General features: G+C 51.0%; 1 protein-coding gene across 2 annotated transcripts in view; it reads right to left on the reverse strand.

The window, feature by feature from the left end:
• smg6 (SMG6 nonsense mediated mRNA decay factor) overlaps nucleotides 1–25,048 on the reverse strand; it is a 422,171-nt gene that overhangs the window by 218,129 nt on the left and 178,994 nt on the right. For both annotated transcript variants that reach the window (XM_070856878.1, XM_070856877.1), the window contains exon 9: nucleotides 7,836–7,995. In XM_070856878.1, coding sequence (XP_070712979.1) covers nucleotides 7,836–7,995 — 160 coding nt within the window. The remainder of the gene's footprint in view (nucleotides 1–7,835; nucleotides 7,996–25,048) is intronic.

Raw genomic sequence — 25,048 nt, forward strand, 5'->3', positions numbered from 1 at the left:
CCATATCTCGGGAGCCTCTTATCAACAAAGGCAGACATTGATACGGAGATTCAGCATCGCCTCCAGTGCGCCAGTGCAGCTTTCGGCCGTCTGAGGAAAAGAGTGTTTGAAGACCAGGCCCTCAAATCTACCACCAAACTCATGGTCTACAGGGCTGTAATAATACCTGCCCTCCTGTATGGATCTGAGGCATGGACGATGTATAGAAGACACCTCAAGTCGCTGGAGATATATCACAAAAGATGTCTCCACAAGATCCTGCAAATCCCCTGGGAGGGAAGGCACACCAACATCAGTGTCCTCGACCAGGCCAACATCCCCAGTATTGAAGCACTGACCACACTCGATCAGCTTCGCTGGGCAGGCCACATAGTTCGCATGCCAGATACGAGACTCCCTAAGCAAATGCTTTATGCGGAGATCCTTCATGGTAAACAAGCCAAAGGAGGACAGCGGAAATGTTATAAGGACATCCTCAAAGCCTCCCTGGTAAAGTGCGACATCACCACTGACACCTGGGAGCCCCTGGCCGAAGACCGCCCGAGGTGGAGAAAGTCCATCTGGGAGGGCGTCGAGCTCTTTGAGTCTCAACACAAAGAGCGTGAAGAGGCCAGGCGCAGGCAGCGGAAGGAGCACGCGGCAAACCAGCCCCACCGAACCCTTCCCTCGATGAATGTCTGTCCCACCTGTAACAGGGTCTGTGGCTCTCGTATCGGACTGTTCAGCCACCAGAGAACTCACTCTGGGAGTGGAAGCAAGTCCCCCTCGATTCCGAGGGACTGCCTATGATGATTTCCTCAGTACTGCACTGGAGTGTCAGCCTAGGTATGAACTCAAGTCCTCAAACTCTAATCCACAACCTGCGACGGCGGGGGATTTTGTACCTGCAGGAGTACTGACGGCTTTAGATAAATGAAGCAATAAAATGGAGACTGCTTCAACACAAAATACAGAAACAATAGTATTCTCTGTATAAGCCAGTATCATAAATGTCAATCTCAATAAATATCAATCTCAATAAATGACATGGTCAGGCCAGAGGTACAATATCAGTGCCTTCCATCGAGTGGGTGGCAGCCAGCCACCACTACAATCACAAACCATAGACCAGAAACGCCAGGAAGGGAAAATGGCAGTCTTTTTCAAAACACTGCATATAATTTTTGGCAACAGGATTGAAGCCCATCACATGACTCAGAGTTCAGACCAATCAACGAGTGACATCCAGTCCAGAACATCGCGTCCTCAAGAAAACTCTGTCTGTGCTATAATACATGTTTCGCGTGAACTTGTTGTATACAGGAGACAATAACACTTCGAAGAGAGCTGGGCAGGGAGAGCAACAGGCTACAAATGAGGAACAGAAAGAAAGGGTGGGCAAACAGAGGGAGAGAAAGAACATGGAACAAAAGAGAGAGAGAGACAAGTGAGAGTGATAAATGCGCAGAGCAAGCAGAGGCAGAGCCCAATCACGACAGGGTTACAGAGAGAACGACTGAAGTCGATGCCAGCCTTTTGTAAACTGTATGTAGCAGACACATCGCTGCGCAATTTTTAAACATGACAACATTGTGGACATCAAAACTGACCACCTTGGGGGGTGGGGGGGGGAGGGGGGTGAAAGAGAGGTGGATGAACTAAGATGACAATTTAAGAAAACAAAACTGAGGGGCAAACTTACCCAGACATAAATACTCCCATCAAAAAATGTAGTGAATCATAGAAAGTTACAGCTCAGAAGCAGGCCACTTGGTCTATCAAGTCTATGAGCTATCTAATTAATCACACTCTGCTCACCCATTTATCCCATTTATAGTGGCTGGTTGAAATTACCATTGTGCTGCCCAGCAGAACTCCTGTTCCAGCATTTGGGTTTTAAATAGTTAACTCATCTATCATTTAATAGTTACAGACACATCTTACTTTCTCTGATAGACTGTAAAGCTGAAGCTTCTCTAACCTTGCCTATAGCTCATCCCTTTTACACAAGAAGCAATCTGCTCAAGTTGAATAATCGCCTGCTGACAAATCTGATGTTTTAAATGGAGTTACCTGAAACAAGTCATGTTTCTCTCTAATGCAAAAGCAAAATACCGCGGATGCTGGAATCTGAAATAAAAACAGAAAATGCTGGAAATCTCAGCGGGTCAGGCAGCATCTGTGGAGAAAGAAACAGTTAATGGTTCAGGTCTCTAATCTTTCATCAGAACTGTAAAAAGTTAAAGATTTTAACCAGGTTAAAAGGCAGAGAAAGGGGTGAGGATAGGAAAGAACAAAAGGGACGGCAGGAGTGATTAAATGCTGCAAAAGGGAATGGCAGAATCATCGACAGCTACATCTGAAACAATAGGGGCAGAGGTTACGGTCTGAAATTGTTGAACTCGAGAAGGCTGTAAAGTGCCTATCCTGAAAATGAGGTGCTGTTCCTCGAGCTTACATTGAGCTTCGTTGGAACAGTGCAAGAGGCCGAGGACAGAGAGATCAGAGTGGGAATGGAGTGGGGAATTAAAGTGACAGGCGACCGGAAGCTCGGGGCACACTTACGGACTGAATGAAGGTGTTCCACAAAGCGATCACCCAATCTGTGTTTGGTCTCCCCAATGTAGAGGAGACCACATCGTGAGCAGCGAATACATTATACTACATTGCAGGAAGTACAAGTAAATCGCTGTTTGCCCTGGAAGGAGTGTTTGGGGCCCTGGACAGTGGGAAGGGGGGGTAAAAGGGCAGGTGTTGCATCTCCTGCACTTGCACGGGAAGGAGCCGTGGGAAGGGGAGGGGGCGCTGGGTGTCGCGGAGGGAGTGGTTCCTTCAGAATGCTGAAAGGGGAGGGGAGGAGGAGATGTGCTTGGTGGTGGGATCACGCTGGAGGTGGAGGAAATGGCAGAGGATGATCCGTTGAATGTGGAGGCTGGTGGGGTGAAAGGGTGGGGACAAGGGGAACCCTATCGTGGATCTGAGAGGGAGAGCAAAGGGTGAGAGCAGAGGTGCGGGAAATGGAACAGACATGGTCAAGGGCTGTCAATCACGATGGAGAGACATCCTCGGATGAGGAAAAAGGAAGACATATCGGAAGCACTAGTATGGAAGATGGTGCTGTGAGAACAGATGTGGTGGAGATAAAGAAACTGGGAGAATGGAAGAGAGTCCTTTACAGGAAGAGGGGTGGGAGGAAGTATAGTCCAGGTAGCTGTGGGAGGTAGTGGGCTAATCGTGGATATTTGTTGATAACCCATCCCCAGAAATGGAGACAGAGAGGGAAGGGAAGAATCGGAGATGGATCATGTGAAGGGTGAGGGAAGGGTGGAAATTGGGAGCAAAGTGAATTAAATTTTCTAGTTCAGGAAGCTCGAGGAACAGGACCTCATCTTTTGACTAGGCATTTTACAGCCTTTCCAAAAACAACATCGAGTTCAACAATTTCCCTGCCTCTGCACCTGATTAACAGATACTACATCTCGAACTTTTTCCAGTTCTGATGAAAGATCACAGACCGGAAACATTAACTCTGTTTCTCTCTTCACAGATGCTACCTGACCTGCTGAGTATTCCCAGCATTCTCTGTTTTTATTTAAAGTTTCTCCCTGTTCTGGGTCACACCTCCCGTCCCTAACTAACTGGGCAAGACGATAGATAGCTCACTCTCGGGCCTGAGCACCCTGCAACCAACTCGTGTGCTGTGCAGGAGGAATCCAGGCTGATGAACTTCAGCAGCAACTGCCAGTAGTCCTCTGATTTAAATTAGGTGTTAGCCGTGGCTCAGCTCTCTCGCCTCCGAGTCAGAAGGTTGTGGGTTCAAAGTCGCACTGCAGAGACTTGAACACAAAATCCAGGCCAACACTCCCAGTGCAGTAATGAGGGAGCGCCGCACTGTCGGAGGGGCAGTACCGAGGGAGCGCCGCACTGTCGGAGGGGCAGTACGGAGGGAGCGCCACACTGTCGGAGGGGCAGTACCGAGGGAGCGCCGCACTGTCGGAGGGGCAGTACTGAGGGAGCGCCGCACTGTCGGAGGGGCAGTACTGAGGGAGCGCCGCACTGTCGGAGGGGCAGTACTGAGGGAGCGCCGCACTGTCGGAGGGGCAGTACCGAGGCAGCGCCGCACTGTCGGAGGGGCAGTACTGAGGGAGCGCCGCACTGTCGGAGGGGCAGTACTGAGGGAGAGCCGCACTGTCGGAGGGACAGTACTGAGGGAGCGCCGCACTGTCGGAGGGGCAGTACCGAGGGAGCGCCGCACTGTCGGAGGGGCAGTACCGAGGGAGCGCCGCACTGTCGAAGGGGCAGTACCGAGGGAGTGCCGCACTGTCGGAGGGGCAGTACCGAGGGAGTGCCGCACTGTCGGAGGGGCAGTACCGAGGGAGTGCCGCACTGTCGGAGGGGCCTTTTAGATGAGGTGGCTTGCTATGCTGGATGAAGACCATCCCACGGTACGATTTCAAAGAAGAGCAGGGGAGTCCTCCTGGTGGTCAGGACAAATTTTATTCCCTAACCAATATCATTAAACACAGATTATTTGGTCATTTATCTCATTGCTGTTTGTGGGACCTTGCTGTGCGCAAACTGACTGCTGTGCTTCCCACATTACAACACTGAGCAGACTTCAAACGTACTGTGAATTGTTTTGGAATGTCCTGAGGTCAGGAAAAGCTCGATATAAATGCAAGTTCTTTCTTCTTTCTTTTTAAATTGACCCCTCCCCATTGGCACCTCCCTATTCTCCATTAATACCCATTCCTACCAGACACCCTGCATTAGCAAGAATACAAAGCCAGCATCTTAAACACAACACACCCCTAAACCACATTTCACTTCATTCACAGCGCTGTATTTATTTTTTTTTAAATTGACTTTTTCAAATTTCAAAAAAAAACTTCAGTTTCTGAAAGGAGTTATTTTTATTTTTTTTAAACTATGATGTAATGGGAACCAGAGATGCATTTGGCTGCCAGCTGCTTTAAGAAAAGTGTTTACAGGGTTAAAAGCACAAACACAGAACTTTACATGACCCCTGAAGTAAAAAGGAAAAAAAAAGAGAAGAAAGAAATGATGTATTGCACTGGTCTTAGATAGTTTATCCAAAGCTGGCTGGGCAGACAACAGACGGATGTGATATGGCTCAAGTCTAGTATTCCAGCCTCTCTACTTGCTTGCCCATGAGACGCTCCAGGCTCTGCTCGCCTCCTCCCTGTGCCCCTCTGTTGACTCTAGATCCTTACGAGCCAAAGCCTTTACACGAGTTAAGTCACATACAACCCAGGGCGGCTGCCAAGAAACACCATTCTATAGCTGCAAGGCAAAGGGAAAATAAGGAAAAGGAGAACGGGGGGGGGGGGGGGGGGGACCTGACACTGACATACAGCAGTCATGTGACACTACTGCAGCCACACAGCTCTCGGTGTGACCCAGATCCTGTAAATACTCCAGCAATCTCAAGAGGACCACAATGATTCCCATTATGTAACCCCAGTCATGGGCAGGCTGCCAACTACAAAACAAAGAGGACTTTCTGGCTTGGCCGGCATTCTATTTTCCTACCCCAGCTCCAGGCCAAGACAGTGTCATACAGCTGTGTGCAGGAGTGAACGAAGGGCTGAGACTCCCAGCCGCTGCAGTTCCAAACTCAGCCCTGTCATCAGGGCAATCTCTCTCTCTCAGAAACTTACATCATGGACAGTACTGTGCATGGCTGCTTTCTCAACCCTTACTTCAGTGCAACAGCAATGCTGACCCTTCCTTTAAAAAAAAAAGGGGGAGGAAATCTAGTCTGTTAACGAGTCTCCAGAGAACTCGGGTGGACACGCGAGTCTGCGCTCGCACATGTGCCCACGTAACTGTGTGTAACGGAGATCAATAAAAGCTGCATGGTCTTATCTACAGGGATGAAATCTGGCAAAGTGTAAAGATTACCAGGAACAAGGCGGCAGGTTTGAATTTCAGCAAATTCTGACAAGGTTACATTTGAAACAATCTCCTTAATGATTTATCACCTGCTCACTACTAGTGGCTTCCTGACGCGCAGGTGAACAGCTAAAGAGAAATAAATCGCCATGTGATGCCCTTCGATTTGTGACAATGAAGAACTTATAAAGACATCAGCTGCTCTGCAACAGGCCCAGCAAGTTAATAAACACCTTCACAAATAGGGACAATAGAAATCTGGGCAACACTTCTGCAAATCCTGTGGGGAATATTTCTTGAAATCTCACATACACTTGTGTGCCATTTATCTGCATTTCTTGGCTGTACATCAGTGCTATCTTGATGGAGCGAGAGCAGCAGATAAAACCTGCACTCAGTTCCAATAATAATTTAAATTTAGTGAATGTTCCACATGAATATGTGCATTGCCAACACCCAAAGACACCTTTCTAAATTTACAACCATCCGCTTTTTTTGCCTTGTGTCCAACTTGCAGATTTAGTCACCCGGTGAGCACCGATATAACCATGGAAACTGATTGGGAGGAGTTAGACAATGCAAGGGAACTGAATTATCAAAAGACAATGTCATTAGCAACTCACACAGGAAAACATCACAAAATGCTTCCCTTCACAAGAGAGGGAGAAATTGCAACAGAATTGATCGAAGGTGGCAGGCTTTTAAAAAACATTTGAAGGTGGGAGGTGGAAGTAAGCCCAAGGAGTTTTGGGGGCAAGCTGGGTACAGAGTGAGAGACATTTGCAAAGGGAAAGTGGTTTTGAACCCAACAGCCCACTTTGGGTGTGGCTGCCCAATCCTTTGGAGAAATAAAACGTAGATAGAAAAAAGTACTGGTTTTCTAATGCTGGATTATGTTTAACAAGACTGTCCAGAGTCCCTGGTGGGTCAGTGGGTTTATCTGAGCCGTACTGACCATGGGAAGAACCTGTGTTGCAAGCTGATCTTGCTATAATTGGACTGTACACCTCTGAGGGGAGGGGGGGGGGGTGGAAGTTAGTGAGAGTTCTGCTCTTGATCAGTATTGAGTGGTGCCTTGCTGCATGAAGTTGGGTGAATAAATGATTGGGCTCAGTTGTGATGCTCTCTACAGTTGAACAGCGTGCCTGCTCGGACTCTCTGGTTCACTCGGGACAGGGACCAGAGGACACCTGGTGCGCCCAGGAATGAGTCACTGCCTCCAGGAGAAGAAAACAGCTGGAAAAGTTGTTAAATATGGCTGTGCAGATGCAGGATAGTTATTTATGTATCTACAGGCGTGCTATGGACTCTCGTATGCTACCCTTTATAAAGTGCCCTGTCCCTACCTGCTGTTGGACTGGGAAAAAGGTGATCACAGGACCACTATTCCCTGTATCCCTTCCCATAATGAGCATCACGTCAATAAAAAATAACTTTTCAGAACAAATGCTTGATATCTGATAGAAGTAATGAGAGAATGGACACCCAGGTGGATGATGAAGGAGAGGCACCTAAACACTCATCAGTCACCCTGTGTTTCACGTATAAAACTGGTACACAGTCTGGGAGCATACAGTGTTTGAAGAACTGTGAGCAGGAGGGTCCAGGCCAGTGACACTGTGAACAGGAATGGAGTTTGGGTACCAACCTCCCTCTCGTGGTGTCATCTGACCAGAAGTACAGTTCGTTACATCCAAACCGACTCTAATCGGTCCCTTTCAAAGCACAAACAAGGAGTGACAGAGGTGGAGAAAACGTTACAGAAAGCTGAGGGGTCCCAAGTATAACTCCAAAACAGACCTTTCAATCAAACATTCCCTTAATCACCTCCACCCTGCCTTCTAGATACCAAAACAGAAAACAATGGAGAGAGGAAAAGAATAAAAGAGAAACAGAAAGATGTCTCCGCAGCAATCTAAGCACAGATGAAAAGAACGTACTCTTTTGGCAGGATGAGGGAGTTGGGTGGCGGGTTCCACTCATCCGGATGGCCCAGCATCCAATCAGACCACACTTTCACACTGGGAAGCAGCTCCTTCAGGCCAAGGTTGAAAGTGGACACTTTGATATCATCTTCGTCTTCCTCCTCACTTGAACGGGCTGCAACAGAAACAAACGATACAGAAATGATGCGTTACGTGCTGAAAGTAGCAGGCCTTTACAGTCAGGCTTTAAGAACCTTAAACAAGGACAATATCACAAGGGTATTTGATACGAGTTCTCCATTAGTAGAGATACTGAAACAGTGCCTTGTATCAGACTAGCCTTTACCCACCACTAGACGGCCTTAGTCTGAAGATTGGTTTTCTCCGTAACTGGGGGACAAACCGAGAGGCCACAACAGCCGTTTCACCCGATGGGCGAGGGGGCCAGGTAATAATGCTCCTCTTGCAACATCAGGAGGTGATCCACATTCGATGGACACCAGCTACATCCCAAAAGACAGTTCACCGGTTGCAGGGAAGAACAAAAGGGGCCGGTTGGTGAAGGGGGCAGGCGGTGAAATCGGGAGGACCACTGGTCGGGCCACTTTAGACAGTCGTGGGTCCTGCAACAGGCATAGAACCGTTCTTTGCATTTTTAATTGGGCCGGCGTTCCTTTCACACGGCTGCCAGGGACGCATGTCGGGTGCACGACCTTGTGCCCGTTTTATGCCCGATAAACAGGCGAAACGCAGTCCAATTTCTACTCCAACTGACTCTTTACTAGAATCCAGCTCCACAATTGCCAGGCGTCTTTCAACTGGCTATTCTTCATGTGTAAGCCTAACCAGTGAGAGTTAATGGGCTATTCGACCACAGAATGCATCACAACCTGCCTGATCATGTCCTCACACAATCTGGAAAGCAAATGGCATGTTAGCTTTTGTTACAAAGCGATTAGAGTACAAGAGTAAAGACGCCTCACTACAATTATACAGGGCGTTGGTGAGGCCACACCTGGAGTACTGTGCACAGTTTTGGTCTCCTTAACTAAGGAAGGACATACTTGCCTTAGAGGGAGTGCAGCGAAGGTTCACCAGACTGATTCCTGGCATTGGGGGATTGCCCTATGAGGAGAGATTGAGTAGGCTAGGCCTATATTCCTGAGCTTAAAAGAATGAGAGGTGACCTAATTGAAACATAAAATTCTTAAGGGGCTTGGACAGGGTTAATGTTAGGAAAATGTTTGTCCCGGGCTGGGTAATCTAGAGCCAGGGCTCACAGAATAAGGGGTCGGCCATTTAGAACTGAGATGAGGAGAAATTTCTTCACACAGAGGGTTGTGAATCTTTGGACGAAGGGTCATTGACCTGAAACATTAACTCTGTTTCTCTCTCCACAGATGCTGCCTGACCCGCTGAGATTTCCAGCATGTTCAGTTTTTATTCCAGATTCCAGCGTCCGTGGTATTTTGCTTTTGTGTTTGTGTGAATCTTTGGAACTCTCTACCCCAGAGAGCTGTGGAGGCTCAGTCTTTGAGTATATTCAAGACAGAGATCGATAATTTTTTGGAATGAAGGGATATGGGATAGTGCGGGAAGGTGGCGTTGAGGGTTGAGGTCCAAGATCAGCTATGATCTATCTTGATGAATGGCGGAGCAGGCTCGAATGGTCTACTCCAGCCCCGATTTCTTATGTTATCATATTGCTGTTTCTGGGAGCTTGCTGTGCGCAAATTGGCTGCCACGTTTTCCACATTACAACAGTTACTACACTCCAAAAGTACTTCATTGGCTGTAAAGCGCTTTGAGATGTCCGGTGCTATATAATGCAAGTCTTTTTTCTTATGTTCATACATACACATGTGCAGCAAGGATTGGAGGTGGTGACCAGGAGCAGAAATACTGACAAATGTTCTCCTCACGAACCCAGCGGCGATGAGGTGAATTGTACTTTCCCCCCGTCACTGCTCCAGCAGCCCCAGCACACACTACGGATCGACAGACACCAGCCCGTGTTGGGATGGGATTTGCTGGCTGCCGGTAGCCATTCCTTATTGGAAACATTAGACAGAGAGTGTGAGCAAGCTATCAAGGGCACCCCACTCGAGCCCAATCCCGTAATGCCAGAGGCTTTGTTCTCTCCCTGGTCTAGGGATGCGGAGTTAAAATGCAGCACCCACAGCTCAGACACGCTCGCTTAGCACAGACCAGGGGCTGAAGTCGGGACATTCATGCTGTGCAGGGCTCAGCACCAACATATGATGCATTTTATCTACTGGGTCACTGGGAGATCCACCAATTGTCAATCAAAGACGATGGAGCATTCAGCAATGGTAAAATTCTGGGGGGGGAGGGGAGGGGGAGAGGGGGAGAGAGGGAGAGGGGGAGAGAGAGCGAGGGGGCTGGGGGGAGAGGGAGGGGGAGAGGGAGAGCGCGAGGGGGGGGCTGGGAGGGAAGGGAGAGCGCGAGCAGGGGGGCTGGGGGGAGAGCGCGAGGGAGAGCGCGAGCAGGGGGGCTGGGGGGAGAGCGCGAGGGAGAGCACGAGCGGGGGGGCTGGGGGGGGAGGGGGGGAGGGATAGCGCGAGCGGGGGGGCTGGGGGGGAGGGAGAGCGCGAGTGGGGGGGCTGGGGGGGAGGGAGAGCGGGGGGGCTGGGGGGGAGGGAGAGCGGGAGGGAGAGTGCAAGCGGGGGGGGCTGGGGGGGAAGAGAGGGAGATCGCGAGCGGGGGGGCTGGGGGGGAAGAGAGGGAGATCGCGAGCGGGGGGGCTGGGGGGGGGAAAGAGAGAGCGAGAGCGCGCTGCGCCCGGGGGGGGGGGGGGGGGGGTGCGCGGAGAGCGAGAGTGCGCCGCGCCCGGGGGGGGGGGGGGGGGGGGGGGGGGGGGGGGGGCGGAGAGAGAGAGAGTGGGGGGGGAAGAGGGAGAGAGGGGGGGGAAGAGGGAGAGAGGGGGGGGGAAGAGGGGGAGGGGGGGGAAGAGGGAGAGAGGGGGGGGAAGAGGGAGAGAGGGGGGGGAAGAGGGAGAGAGGGGGGGAAGAGGGGGAGGAAGAGGGAGAGGGGGGGGAAGAGGGAGAGAGGGGGGGGAAGAGGGAGAGAGGGGGGGGAAGAGGGAGAGAGTGGGGGGGAAGAGGGAGAGAGGGGGGGGAAGAGGGAGAGGGGGGGAGAAGAGGGAGAGAGGGGGGGGGAAGAGGGAGAGAGGGGGAGGGAAGAGGGAGAGAGGGGGGGAAGAGGGGGAGGAAGAGGGAGAGAGGGGGGGAGGAAGAGGGAGAGAGGGGGGGAGGAAGAGGGAGGGGGGGGGAAGAGGGAGAGAGTGGGGGGTGAAGAGGGAGAGAGGGGGGGGGAAGAGGGAGAGAGTGGGGGAAGAGGGGGAGGAGGGAGAGAGTGGGGGAAGAGGGGGAGGGGGGGAAGAGGGAGAGAGTGGGGGAAGAAGGGGAGGGGGGGAGAAGAGGGAGAGAGGGGGGGGGAAGAGGGAGAGAGGGGGGGGAAGAGGGAGAGAGGGGGGGAAGAGGGAGAGTGGGGGGGGAAGAGGGAGAGTGGGGGGGGGAAGAGGGGGAGAGTGGGGGGGGAAGAGGGGGAGAGTGGGGGGGGAAGAGGGGGAGAGTGGGGGGGGAAGAGGAAGAGAGTGGGGGGGGGGAAGAGGGAGAGAGTGGGGGGGGAAGAGGGAGAGTGGGGGGGGGGGAAGAGGGAGAGAGTGGGGGGGGAAGAGGGAGAGAGTGGGGGGGAAGAGGGAGAGAGTGGGGGGGAAGAGGGAGAGAGTGGGGGGGAAGAGGGAGAGAGTGGGGGGGAAGAGGGAGAGAGTGGGGGGGAAGAGGGAGAGTGGGGGGGGGGGAGAAGAGGGAGGGCGGGGGGGGGACGCGAGGGGGGGGACTCGAGGGGGGGGGCGCGAGTGGGGGGGACGCGAGTGGGGGGGACGCGAGTGGGGGGGGACGCGAGGGGGGGGACGCGAGGGGGGGACGCAGGGGGGGGACGCGAGGGGGGGGACGCGAGGGGGGGACGCGAGGGGGGGACGCGAGGGGGGGCGCAAGGCGGGGGACGCGAGGGGGGGACGCGAGGGGGGGACGCGAGGGGGGGACGCGAGGGGGGGGCGCACGCGAGGGGGGGGACGCGAGGCGGGGGCGCACGCGAGGGGGGGGACGCGAGGCGGGGGGACGCGTGGGGGGGGGGACGCGAGGGGGGGGACGCGAGGGGGGGGACGCGAGGGGGGGGACGCGAGGGGGGGGACGCGAGGGGGGGGACGCGAGGGGGACGCGAGGCGGGGGGCGCGAGGAGGGGGAACGCGAGGGGGGGCGCGAGGAGGGGGAACGCGAGGGGGGGCGCGAGTGGGGGAGACGCGAGGGGGGGACGCGAGGGGGGGACGCGAGGGGGGGACGCGAGGGGGGGACGCGAGGGGGACGCGAGGGGAGGACGCGAGGCGGGGGGCGCGAGGAGGGGGAACGCGAGGGGGGGCGCGAGTGGGGGAGACGCGAGGGGGGGACGCGAGGGGGGGACGCGAGGGGGGGACGCGAGGGGGGGACGCGAGGGGGGGACGCGAGGGGGGGACGCGAGGGGGGGGACGCGAGGTGGGGACGCGAGGGGGGGGCGCGAGGGGGGGCGCGAGGGGGGGGCGCGAGGGGGGGGCTCGAGGGGGGGGCGCGTGGGGGGGACGCGAGTGGGGGGGACGCGAGTGGGGGGGACGCGAGTGGGGGGGACACGAGGGGGGGACGCGAGGGGGGGACGCGAGTGGGGGGGACGCGAGTGGGGGGGACGCGAGTGGGGGGGACGCGAGGGGGGGAAGGAGAGAGTGAGTGGGAAAGAGAGAGAGTGGGGGAGTGCGTGAGAATGGTGGCAGAGAGAGAGAGCGAGAGGTAGCAGAGAGAGAGAGAGGGGTGGCACAGAGAGAGGGAGAGAGAGAGAAAAAGAGAGGGGAAATGAGAGAAAGAGAGAGAGAGAGAGAGGGGACGGGACAGGAGAGGAGATCGGACGGGGGGCAGAGAGAGGGAACTCAGAGACGATCAGGAACTCGGTGTTGCGGGGTGGGGGGGGTAAAGAGCACGGGGAGCACAGTGGGGATGGGGTCGGAACTAAAGATGGGGGTTGAGCGCGAGAACATTATCCAGGGTGGGCGGATCACGTTCTTCTACCCCCTTTACACCCACACCACGCTCTCCCTCCGCTCCCCCTACACCGGGTCAATTTCCCAGAAAGCTCGGTGCGTGTGTGGCAAGTGACATCATTGGACTGGATGAAATCCGGAAGTCATGACACTGTCACTGTTCACTTCATACCCAATAAACCTGTTAACAATCCGTGACTCTCACACAATGCCCCATCTATACCGCGGCAAGTGGTAGGGGGGGAGGGGGGGGAATGGGACGGGGCAAGTGGGGGGGGGGGGGGGGGAAAGAGACTTGGGCAGGGGGCGTGGTGTGGGAAATTGGACAGGGGGAGTGGCAGGGGAGGGGGAGAGACTTGGGCGGGGGGGCTCAGGCCCTTGGGCGGTGGCAACAGGAACTTGTTGAGGGGGGGGGTGGGAATGTATTAACCCGTGAGAGTGAGCCCTAACTGTTCCAAGTGAGCTCTGTTCTGTCTGGAACCGGCAGTCAGAATGGCTCGAATTACATTTTGCAGGGTGTAATTACACGTTCCCAAGAAACTGCTGGGTGTGTCTTATCCTCCAAGGGGACCAATCAGCAATCAGGTTTTGTGATCAAGGGGACCCAATCAGAGCTGTATTTTTGGAGTGCAGTGACATTTATCGGCAAACAATAGTGTACGGCAGGGTAGTGATGATGGTAATCCATTGACTCGGACTAATAATCCAAAGAACCTGAGCTCAAATCCCACCATGGCAGTTACAGAATTTGAATACCGTTCTAAAAAAAAATAATCTGGAAATATTTTCAAGTTTCTTTCAGTAAAAGTGACCATGAGGCTAATGGATTGTGGTAAAAAGCCACTGGTTCACCAACATCCTTTTAGGAAGCAAACCTGCCGTGCGTACCCGGCCTGGCCAATGTGTGGCACCTACATTCACAGGCCACTCTTGTATCAACCCGCTCCAAAGATGAAGGCGGCTCACCATCACCCTCAGAGCAACTCAGGATGGCCAATAAAAGCGGCCTTGCCAGCGACGCCCACATCCCGGGAACCATTCATTTTTTAAAAGGCAGTCAGTCCGGCCCACAACAATGAGATGAATGACCAGTCAGTCTGATATTGGTGATGCTGATTGAGGGACGAGAGTTGGCCAGGACACCAGAATTCCCTGCTCTTCAAATAGTCCGGTGAAATCTTAAATATCCATGTGAACAGACCGAGGGAATGTCAGTTTATCGCTCACCAAAGGATGGCAACTGTGACTACATTGGCGTGCCAGACTAGATTATGAGAAGTCTTGGTGTGGTACATGAATCTTCTGACTCAGATGCAAAGGTGTTGCCAATTAACCAAGCTCCACTTGATGCTATGAAACCACTCGTTCAACGTTTGTCATTTTACACAGGGGAGGACTAAGCATTCTGTACTCCTACAATCATGAAGTAATCTTCAAACAAGAAACAGATTGCACTAGGGTGGAGAATGATCAAAACCTACAAAAAAAACAATTAAAGGAGATAGAATCGACTTACTGTCACGCAGAAAAGCATTTTTTTTTGCAGCTGTTCATGGAATCAAAGATAAATTGCTGGAGTTATTTTATTTGAAGATCCATTACTGGGAATCACATGCACAGTCTATGCACTTTGCAACACTTTTACATGTCATGTGGAGTATTAATCCGGTTCTGGGGACTTCCTCTGCAGCCTGCGCAGGACCCCCGCGGACCAGGCTCCACACAAGAAAATGCTACCAAGCATAAATATTCCATTTTTCCCTTAGCAATGCAATGAGGGCTCTGGATTTCGGATGTGAGCAGAGAGATGCGAATACAAAAACAGCTCCAGAATCTGCACAAGCACAACTTGAATTGGCAGGGAGAGGATTTATATCGGGCACTGCCGGGATTCAGGGTGAAAGGGAGGATATGGTTCGTGCCGAAGATCGTGTCCGCCCCTCCTGTAGTTGCAGGCTGCTGCAGTAGTTATTCAGTTTGGGAAGCTGCACGACAGTGGCACCAATTACAAGCAACAAGGCAGCACACAAAGATGGCGGCAGAATTACAAGTGCACCTTGACTGGTACAGCACAGTAGACAGAAAATGTTTCCACTTGTGGGGAAGAGCATAACTAGAGGCCATCAATATAAGATAGTCACCGAGAAATCCAATCGGGAATTCAGGAGAAACACCTCTTTACCAGAGAGTGGTGAGAGTGGTGAGAATGTGGAACTTGCTGCCACAGGGAGGGGCTGAGGCGAATAGTATCGATGCATTTATGGGAAAGTAGATAAGCACACGAGAGAAAAGGGAATAGAGGGTTTGATGAGGAAGGATGGGAGGATGCTCAAGTGGAGCATAAACACTGGCATGGAATGGTTAGGCTGAATGGCCTGTTTCTGTGCTGTATATCCTGTGTAATTCTATGTAACAAGGGACCTTTAAGTGTTAAACTTGTAATCTTTGTATGAACATTAATAGATGGCGAGGGAGCCACATTTCCACCCATTGATCTCTCAGGATCAGCTGCTCTGAAAACTAATGGCCGATACACAGAATGGACTTTAAAGTTCGAAACTGATTTGTGGACCTCTTCAATCTTTTGCTGTCTCACTGGGGCAGAGCAGGGCAAAACCTGGGGCCTTGTTACATCCTTGGGCAGAAGGCAGTGTTGTCAATCTGTCAATCAAACTCAAACAATCCTCAGATTCTGCAGTTTGCTTTTTGAGCTGGTGCCCAACGCTGCCTGAAAAAGTCAGACACTAAAACCCGAAGCTTAAGTTATTTCAATTAGCATCAAGCCAGCTTCAGGAGGAGAGAACTTGGGAACAAAGTGGTCCGCTTCACCCTGGGAAAGGGCACTTTGGTGTTTGTCATGGGAGGGAAGGGCAAGCGATGCCACACCTGCGGCGACAGTTACAACTGGTTTGGGCTCACGGTGACACCCGTCAGTAGGTGACCTGCCAATTTTTTTTTTTTTGAAATTCGTAGCCAATCTTTCCAATTCTTTGTCAAATCACAAACGCCAGAGGTCACCTTGCACACGCCAAGGATCACTCTGCGCCAATGCTCTTAGCCAAAAGGCCTAGAGCCACTGCATCGTTCCTGGAAGTACTGCAATACCAGGTTCGTGCCATGGAGGTGGATGGGTCAGGCCCCCCACACACTTCCTATTTCCAAAAAAGCAAGCATATACCTTCCTGATCCAGGGAGAACCACCCCGGGGTTATGGTGGTTACTCCCCTGTCAGGTCAGTTACGCATGATCTTAGCCAAAAGGCCGACCTGCCAATTGTGTCAACACAGGGTACTGCACAACCAAACACATAGCTGACCAACATGTGACGAGCCCTCAACTGCATGTTCTAATTATCACCACTGCATGAGCGTGCCTCTTGCAACGATCTTCTTCCACGACTGTTCAATCAGAACTTATAAAGCAGACAGCAAGCTCGCACTCTGTACAACCTTCGTTAACTTTACATCGCCACCAGGTCTGGCTGCTTCTACATCAGGGCACTATGGCCTGGAAGGCAGTATCCATGTCAGGCCGGAATCGTATGTAGGTAGCAAACCCGTGATCTGGAGCCCTTTTTAATATAGCTCTCTCAGCACTAAAATCTACAAACTGATCATTGCAAGACTTTCAATCTCATTTTATTTACATCACCTATTTTAAAGAAAACACGGTGAAGAGGGAGTACTGCTGCCCAAACAAATCCCAACATTATCACCAAGTTCAGCTCTGAGGCTTTTCAGCTGTCTCCCGCCAAAGCTGAAAATAACAGCAAACAACGGAAGTTACCAAGGATACAGCATCACTTCCTGTGCATCACTGCACAGGCCCCTGGGGACCGATTTAACTTGGATGCAGAATACTCACTGCACTTTTTTTATGAAATCCAATTGTAATGTTTTAAACGGTTTACTGAAATTCCTGGCTCAAGGACATGGCAAGTAAAAAAGGAAAAGACTGAGAAACACTCATGCAACTTAATTGAACTTTCCAGCCATGATTAATTTTACTAATTTCCCGAACCCAATCGCATCTCCTGCACTCACTGATTCGTGGTCGGGCTATTCGACCGCGGGAGGCACCACAACCAAGCCCAATCCTGCCTTCACGTTACAGCCGCACACATTTTTCAGCAGGAATCAGTGGCTCAAGATCAGGAACCCCGTGAGATCTCCGTCCCATTAGCCCAGGGGCACTGCAACTGTGGCCAACTGCAGTTGCAATCCCCTCAGGGGCCAGTTAACGCAGCACAGACAAGGGCTTTCTCTGGTGTGCATGGTTCAGTAACATACCACAGAGCACATTTACTCACCAAGCCGAAGAGGGAGCTCGTTTTTTTGTGGAGAAAGGTTTTAAGAGAACGCTCATCAAACAAACAATTGCAATGTACAATCTATCTCCGACCACTCAATGGGACACAAGTACAGAAAGTAACCGTGTGAACAACTGAAAACACGGAGCATCAGCACCCAGCAAGTAGGTGGCCCTGGGGAAGGGGAGGACCAACACACATGTAGCATCATGGCATTTCACAGCAGAATAAGCCATGGAGCCGATTTCCAATTTCCCAGCTGATCTTTTCCCCACTCAGGATGCATGAAGCTACCAGATGGCATGTGGATTCGAATGTCTCCAGCATGGCCAGCATCATGGACGGTCAGTCCCAACCACCCACCACCTTTTCTCCTTGATCGTTATGCTGTCAACTCCAATTTTATTCTCAGCAGCTTTGAGTTTTGCTGGCCCAGAAAGGGGCTTCCTGTGTGTAAGCTTTAATACAAGAGTTTGATGTTTCCACTTGCAATAGGGGGTCCCTCAGTCAGTTGATTAAACAAAATTCTGATGAGGTTCACTTGGCGAAGGTCAGTAGAGAGAGTTACAGTGTAGCCTTGAGGTAAATGGAGCTGAAATAAAACAGCAAAGAGAACTTTTAACACCATTTCTTAGTCCCACAGTTCTGCCCAGGCCCTGCCTTTTTGCTTTTTCTGTCCTGGCATGCAATGTGGTTTTTTTTGCAATTTTGGAGGAGTGGGTGTCAGAGTGGAGGGTATCAGTAATCCAGAGCCAAATGTGCTCTCTGGTGTGCTGGAGAAGTTCAAACGCTGTATTTTTAAGTTACAGAAGCTGGATGAGTGATACCGACAGCTCAATCTCAGAACACTTTGCGTTGGATCCAAAGTGGAAAGTATTTACAAGAACTGACTCTTCCATGACCTGCCCAGAGTCCACATTATTTCGCACAGTGCAGTACAGTATAATCTATAGAAGAAAAAACAAAAACAAAAAAAGCACAGGGTTATCGGATACATAGAGAAACATGGCTTTCAAACTCCCATTGTTTTTCAATAGGAGGGTGACTGACCCTCGACCCCAGGCTAAGATAGAATGGAAACGCTGGAGTTTGTGAGAAAACAAAATACGTCAATCACCTTTCCCTGCGGTGCATTAACTGTTTGAGGCCTGCGACATTGCTCAACATTGCTGCAAAAGGTGGAGCAGAATAGTACAGCACAGACACAAAACTCGTGGGGTCTCCAATACTGTTTCAGAGATCATAAGACCAGTCTGGACAAAGACAACTCTCATTCATGGTCAATAATTACAACGTTAGGTATTAGAAATAAACAGAGCAGGCCGGGCATCATCAGTCCCAAAAGCACAGCACGCACAGACCAAAATCAGATAGCATGAACTGACCTTTGAGGGGACCTGTACAGATATCGGTTGAGGAGGGGGTAGAGGGTTAGAGAGCCATTAACCTCAGGACAGGGAGAGGAAGGAACCTGGTCTCCCAGAGCAAGGGATCAGGGATAGAGGGGGTGCATTTGATGAGCTGAATGGGCTTTTCTTGCTTCAAAGATCCTGATGCTCTTCAGCATGCTGTCGTGCTACACGGTAAGCCTGATTAGATTCGGATAATCTCGTACAGCAACAGAATTTTGAGGTTACTCATTTATTAATCATACAGTGATCCCTGCTTTTACTGTCTTCCGGTTTTAACAAATCCGCACCTACACCAAGCAGTTCAACATGTCTCGATCTGAATCCAATGCGACCCTGCAGTAATGCTGCTTGCTGCATTGCTCTGACCAGGTAAAGGCTGCTACACTATTGAGTTACTGCTCACACACAACAAAAAGATGACCTGATTATAAAGTTACATACAAGCAGCATTACCATATGATTTGAGGTATCTGCACTGCTCCTCCTCCTCTTCTCTGTTAAAGGACCTGCTGCCTGTACCTTACAGACAATGGTGCACATTTTACATTAAATCAACTCATTGTCAAATGCTTTTAACTACAGATCTGAGCAGTATTGGTGTGTTTCTCATCTGCTTCTCCACCTGTACCAGAGTTTCCGAACTCTCCATCACCTGTACCCGAGCTTCCCGACTCCCCACCTGTACCCGAGCTTCCCGACTCCCCGCCTGTACCCGAGCTTCCCGACTCTCCGCCTGTACCCGAGCTTCCCGACTCTCCATCACCTGTACCCGATATTCCCGACTCCCCGCCTGTACCCGAGCTTCCCGACTCCCCACCTGTACCCGAGCTTCCCGACTCCTCGCCTGTACCCGAGCTTCCCGACTCCCCGCCTGTACCCAAGCTTCCCGACTCCCCGCCTGTACCCGAGCTTCCCGACTCTCCATCACCTGTACCCGATATTCCCGACTCCCCGCCTGTACCCGAGCTTCCCGACTCCCCACCTGTACCCGAGCTTCCCGACTCCTCGCCTGTACCCGAGCTTCCCGACTCCCCGCCTGTACCCGAGCTTACTCCCCGCCTGTACCCGAGCTTCCAGACTCTCCGCCTGTACCCGAGCTTCCCGACTCTCCATCACCTGTACCCGATATTCCCGACTCTCCGCCTGTACCCGACCTTCCCGACTCTCCATCACCTGTACCCGATATTCCCGACTCTCCGCCTGTACCCGACCTTCCCGACTCTCTGCCTGTACCCGACCTTCCCGACTCTCCGCCTGTACCCGAGCTTCCCGACTCTCCGCCTATACCCGAGCTTCCCGACTCTCCATCACCTGTACCCGATATTCCCGACTCTCTACCTGTACCCAGCTTCCCAACTCCCCACCTGTACCCGATATTCCCAACTCCCCATCACCTGTACCCCTCCTTCCCGACTCTCCGCCTGTACCCGATATTCCTGACTCTCCACCTGTACCCGAGCTTCCCGACTCTCCACTTGAACCCGATATTCCCGACTCCCCACCTGTACCCGATATTCCCGACTCCCCACCTGTACCCGATATTCCCGACTCCCCACCTGTACTCGATATTCCCGACTCCCCACCTGTACCCGAGCTTCCCGACTCTCCACTTGAACCCGATATTCCCGACTCCCCACCTGTACCCGATATTCCCGACTCCCCACCTGTACCCGATATTCCCGACTCCCCACCTGTACCCGAGCTTCCCGACTCTCCAGCTGTACCCGATATTCCCGACTCCCCACCTGTACCCGATATTCCCAGCTACTCCTCACCTTGCCCCTCCTGGATATGTAAGCAAACCAGTCCAAAGAGCACAATATCTACTTGTGAACCTGTAAAATCTTCCAGTTCTGTTATTACCCACACGTGAACAGCACCAATCTGGTCTCTCACCCAGCTAGCAGCCAGAACTTGTTTACACACAGTGTAGGAGCAGAATCAACCCGCAGGATACAAACACCTGCGTGTGACCAGTGTTTACCATGGCAAGCTGGTGCCCCTCAAATATGCACTGACCGTATTCACAAGACATGTTGATTATGTGGAAGATATTTATAAGTATTTATTTATGATATTTAAACTAAACATGCAAATAATTTCACTAAAGCACGTAGGAAATGCTGGAATCGCACAGCAGCTTTGGGCAGAGATCCTATGTTAGTATTGGGCCCAGCTTTGACTGCTTTTATCCAAAGCACTTTCCCATCAAACCACAGTAGGTACAACACCCGTCCATTCACTGCTTCACATCCCAGTGTCCGAGGAACCAGCATTCGTTCCATCTGCGACTGAGACTGACCCGTAGTAAATATGCTGCAGTCACTGCTCACAGTGTGGGGTCCACACTCGGGAGACTAGATGCAGATTGGTTGACAGCTTTATCCTACATCTCCTTTCTGCCTGATCACGATAGATGACCACCTCAGCCCTCCCTCCCTCCCTCTCCACCTTCGAACTCCCATACATGGCTCCAGCTGTGGTCAACCCAAACTTCATGAATCGTATCATCTTCTTCAGCTCTCCTTTTCTCAGTGCTGACCTTCCCACTGTCAGAGCGCAGCTGGCTGTATGCCCCATTTCCTGAGGTTTTAGGAAGGATAGACAGAAAGGAAAAGGAGGTGGGGTGGCGTTGCTGGTTAAAGAGGAAATTAATGCAATAGTAAGGAGGGACATTAGCTTGGATGATGTGGAATCGGTATGGGTGGAGCTGCGGAATTCCAAAGGGCAGAAAACGCTAGTGGGAGTTGTGTACAGGCCACCAAACAGTAGTAGTGAGGTTGGGGACAGCATCAAACAAGAAATTAGGGATGTGTGCAATAAAGGTACAGCAGTTATCATGGGCGACTTTAATCTACATAATGATTGGGCTAACCAAACTGGTAGCAAAGCGGCGGAGGAGGATTTCCTGCAGTGTATTAGGGATGGATTTCTAGACCAATATGTCGAGGAACCAACTAGAGGGCTGGCCATCCTAGACTGGGTGATGTGTAATGAGAAAGGACTAATTAGCAATCTTGTTGTGCGAGGTCCCTTGGGGAAGAGTGACCATAATATGGTAGAATTCTTTATTAAGATGGAGAGTGACACAGTTAATTCAGAAACTAAGGTCCTGAACTTAAGGAAAGGTATCTTCGATGGTATGAGGCGTTAATTGGCTAGAATAGACTGGCGAGTGAGACTTAAAGGGTTGACGGTGGATAGGCAATGGCAAACATTTAAAGATCACATGGATGAACTTCAACAATTGTACATCCCTGCCTGGAGTAAAAATAAAATGGGGAAGGTGGCTTAATTGTGGCTAACAGGGAAATTAAGGCTAGTGTTAAATCCAAGGAAGAGGCATATAAATTGGCCAGAAAAAGCAGCAAACCTGAGGACTGGGAGAAATTTAGAATTCAGAAGAGGAGGACAAAGAGTTTAATTAGGAGGGAGAAAATAGAGTATGAGAGGAAGCTTGCTGGGAACATAAAAACGGACTGCAAAAGCTTCTATAGATATGTGAAGAGAAAAAGATTAGTGAAAACGTAGGTCCCTTGCAGTCAGATTCAGGTGAATTTATAATGGGGAAGAAAGAAATGGCGGACCAGTTAAACAAATACTTCGGTTCTGTTTTCACGAAGGAAGACGCAAATAACTTTCCGGAAATACTAGGGGACCGAAGGTCCAGTGAGAAGGAGGAACTGAAGGATATCCTTATAAAGCGGGAAATTGATGGGATTGAAGGCCGATAAATCCCCGGGGCCTGATAGTCTGCATCCCAGAGTACTTAAGGAAGTGGCCATAGAAATAGTGGATGCATTGGTGATCATTTTTCAACAGTCTATCGACTCTGGATCAGTTCCTATGGACTGGAGGGTAGCTAATGTAACACCACTGTTTAAAAAAGGAGGAAGAGAGAAAATGGGTAATTATAGACCGGTTAGCCTGACATCAGTAGTGAGGAAAATGTTGGAATCAATTATTAAAGATGAAATAGCAGCGCATTTGGAAAGCAGTGACAGGATCGGTCCAAGTCAGCATGGATTTATGAAAGGGAAATCATGCTTGACAAATCTTCTAGAATTTTTTGAGGATGTAACTAGCAGAGTGGACATGGGAGAACCAGTGCATGTGGTATATTTGGACTTTCAAAAGTCTTTTGACAAGGTCCCACACAAGAGATTGGTGTGCAAAATCAAAGCACATGGTATTGGAGGTAATGTACTGACGTGGATCGAGAACTGGTTGGCATACAGGAAGCAGAGAGTCGGGATAAACGGGTTCTTTTCAGAATGGCAGACAGTGACTAGTGGAGTGATGCAGGGCTCAGTGCTGGGACCCCAGCTCTTTACAATATACATCAATGATCTAAATGAAGAAATTGAGTGTAATATCTCCAAGTTTGCAGATGACACTAAACTGGGTGGCGGTGTGAGCTGTGAGGAGGACGCTAAGAGGCTGCAGGGTGACTTGGACAGGTTAGGTGAGTGGGCAAATGCATGGCAGATGCAGCATAATGTGGATAAATGTGAAGTTATCCACTTTGGGGGCAAAAACACGATGGCAGATTATCTGAATGGTGGCAGATTAGGAAATGGGGAGGTGCAACGAGACCTGGGTGTCATGGTTCATCAGTCACTGAAAGTTGGCATGCAGGTACAGCAGGCGGTGAAGGCGGCAAATGGTATGTTGGCCTTCATAGCTAGGGGATTGAGTATAGGAGCAGGGAGGTCTTACTGCAGTTGTACAGGGCCTTGATGAGGCCTCACCTGGAATATTGTGTTCAGTTTTGGTCTCCTAATCTGAGGAAGGACGTTCTTGCTATTGAGGGAGTGCAGCGAAGGTTCACCAGACTGATTCCCGGGATGGTGGGACTGACATATGAGGAGAGACTGGATCAACTGGGCCTTTATACACTGGAGTTTAGAAGGATGAGAGGGGATCTCATGGAAACATAAGATTCTGAAGGGACTGAACAGGTTAGATGCGGGTAGAATGTTCCCGATGTTGGGGAAGTCCAGAACCATGGGACATAGGCTTAGGATAAGGGGTAGGCCATTTAGGACTGAGATGAGGAGAAACTTCTTCACTCAGAGAGTTGTTAACCTGTGGAATTCCCTGCCGCAGAGAGTTGTTGATGCCAGTTCATTGGATATATTCAAGAGGGAGTTAGATGTGGCCCTTACGGCTAAAGGGATCAAGGGGTATGGAGAGAAAGCAGGAAAGGGGTACTGAGATGAATGATCAGCCATGATCTTATTGAATGGTGGTGCAGGCTCGAAGGGCCGAATGGCCTACTCCTGCACCTATTTTCTATGTTTCCACCATTCCTTTCCATTTCGGAGCTGCCCTTGTCTTTCGGATGCCCTGACACCTCAGATGACTATGTCCTCCAGTACATCTCAGCTCTTTCCGCTTTTTTCAAATAAAACTTCATCTGCCTTGTCACAGTGGTTAGTTTAACTACAACGGCAAGCTTTACCTGGTCTTCCCTCCTCTTTGTCCTGAAATATTCCTGGCACAGGCTTGACGGGCCAAATGGCCTCCTTCAGTGCTGCAACCATTCTATGGTACTGTTTATGATGCCGTAGTGTGATGGTTAGTCATGAGTTCAAATCCCACCATGGCAAATGGTAAAAATTGAATTCAATAGATCTGCTAAATTGCAGCTGGCACCAGAAATCATGAGCACGAAAACTGCTGAATTGTGATACAACATGAACTGGTTCACTAATGCTCAGAGAAGGGAAGCCACTGGCCCGGCCCTACACGTGACTCCACTCCTCACTGAGGTTGACTCTTGATGCCTAAGCTGCCCGAGCAAGCCGCTCAGTAATCAGAAAATCTAAATATGCAGCGTCCACTGATTGCATCCATCCACATGTTAGCACTCTGAAGAAGCTGAGTACATTTGTCAGCCACTATCGCCTCGAATAGAGACATGCTGATTCTCACTTATTCATCTGTATTTCTTCAAATGTTTCATTATTCCCTCCTTCACGATGGCCTCCAGTTTACCCAGAATAGAAGCAAGGGTCACTGGCCTGTAGATTCACACATGTCCTTTGGCTTTTTGCTATCACTTACCAGTGTCAGCTGTGGCTCAGTGGGTAGCACACTCGCCTCGGAGTCAGAAGGTTGTGGGTTCAAGTCCCACTCCAGGGATTTGAGCACATAAATCTAGGCTGACACTCCAGTGCAGTGCTGAGGGAGTGCAGCACTGTGGGAGGCGCCGTCTTTCAGATGAGACGTTAAACCCCGTCTGCTCCCTCAGGTGGAGGCAAAAGATCCCATGGCACTATTTCGAAGAGAAGGGGAGTTATCCCCAGTGTCCAGGCCAATATTTATCCCTCAATCAACATCATAAGTAAACAGATTATCTGGTCATTATCACAGTGCTGTGTGTGGGAGCTTGCTGTGCGCAAACTGGCTGCCGCGT

This window comes from Pristiophorus japonicus, chromosome 16, assembly GCF_044704955.1.
Source record: "Pristiophorus japonicus isolate sPriJap1 chromosome 16, sPriJap1.hap1, whole genome shotgun sequence".
NCBI classification, from domain to species: domain Eukaryota; kingdom Metazoa; phylum Chordata; class Chondrichthyes; family Pristiophoridae; genus Pristiophorus; species Pristiophorus japonicus.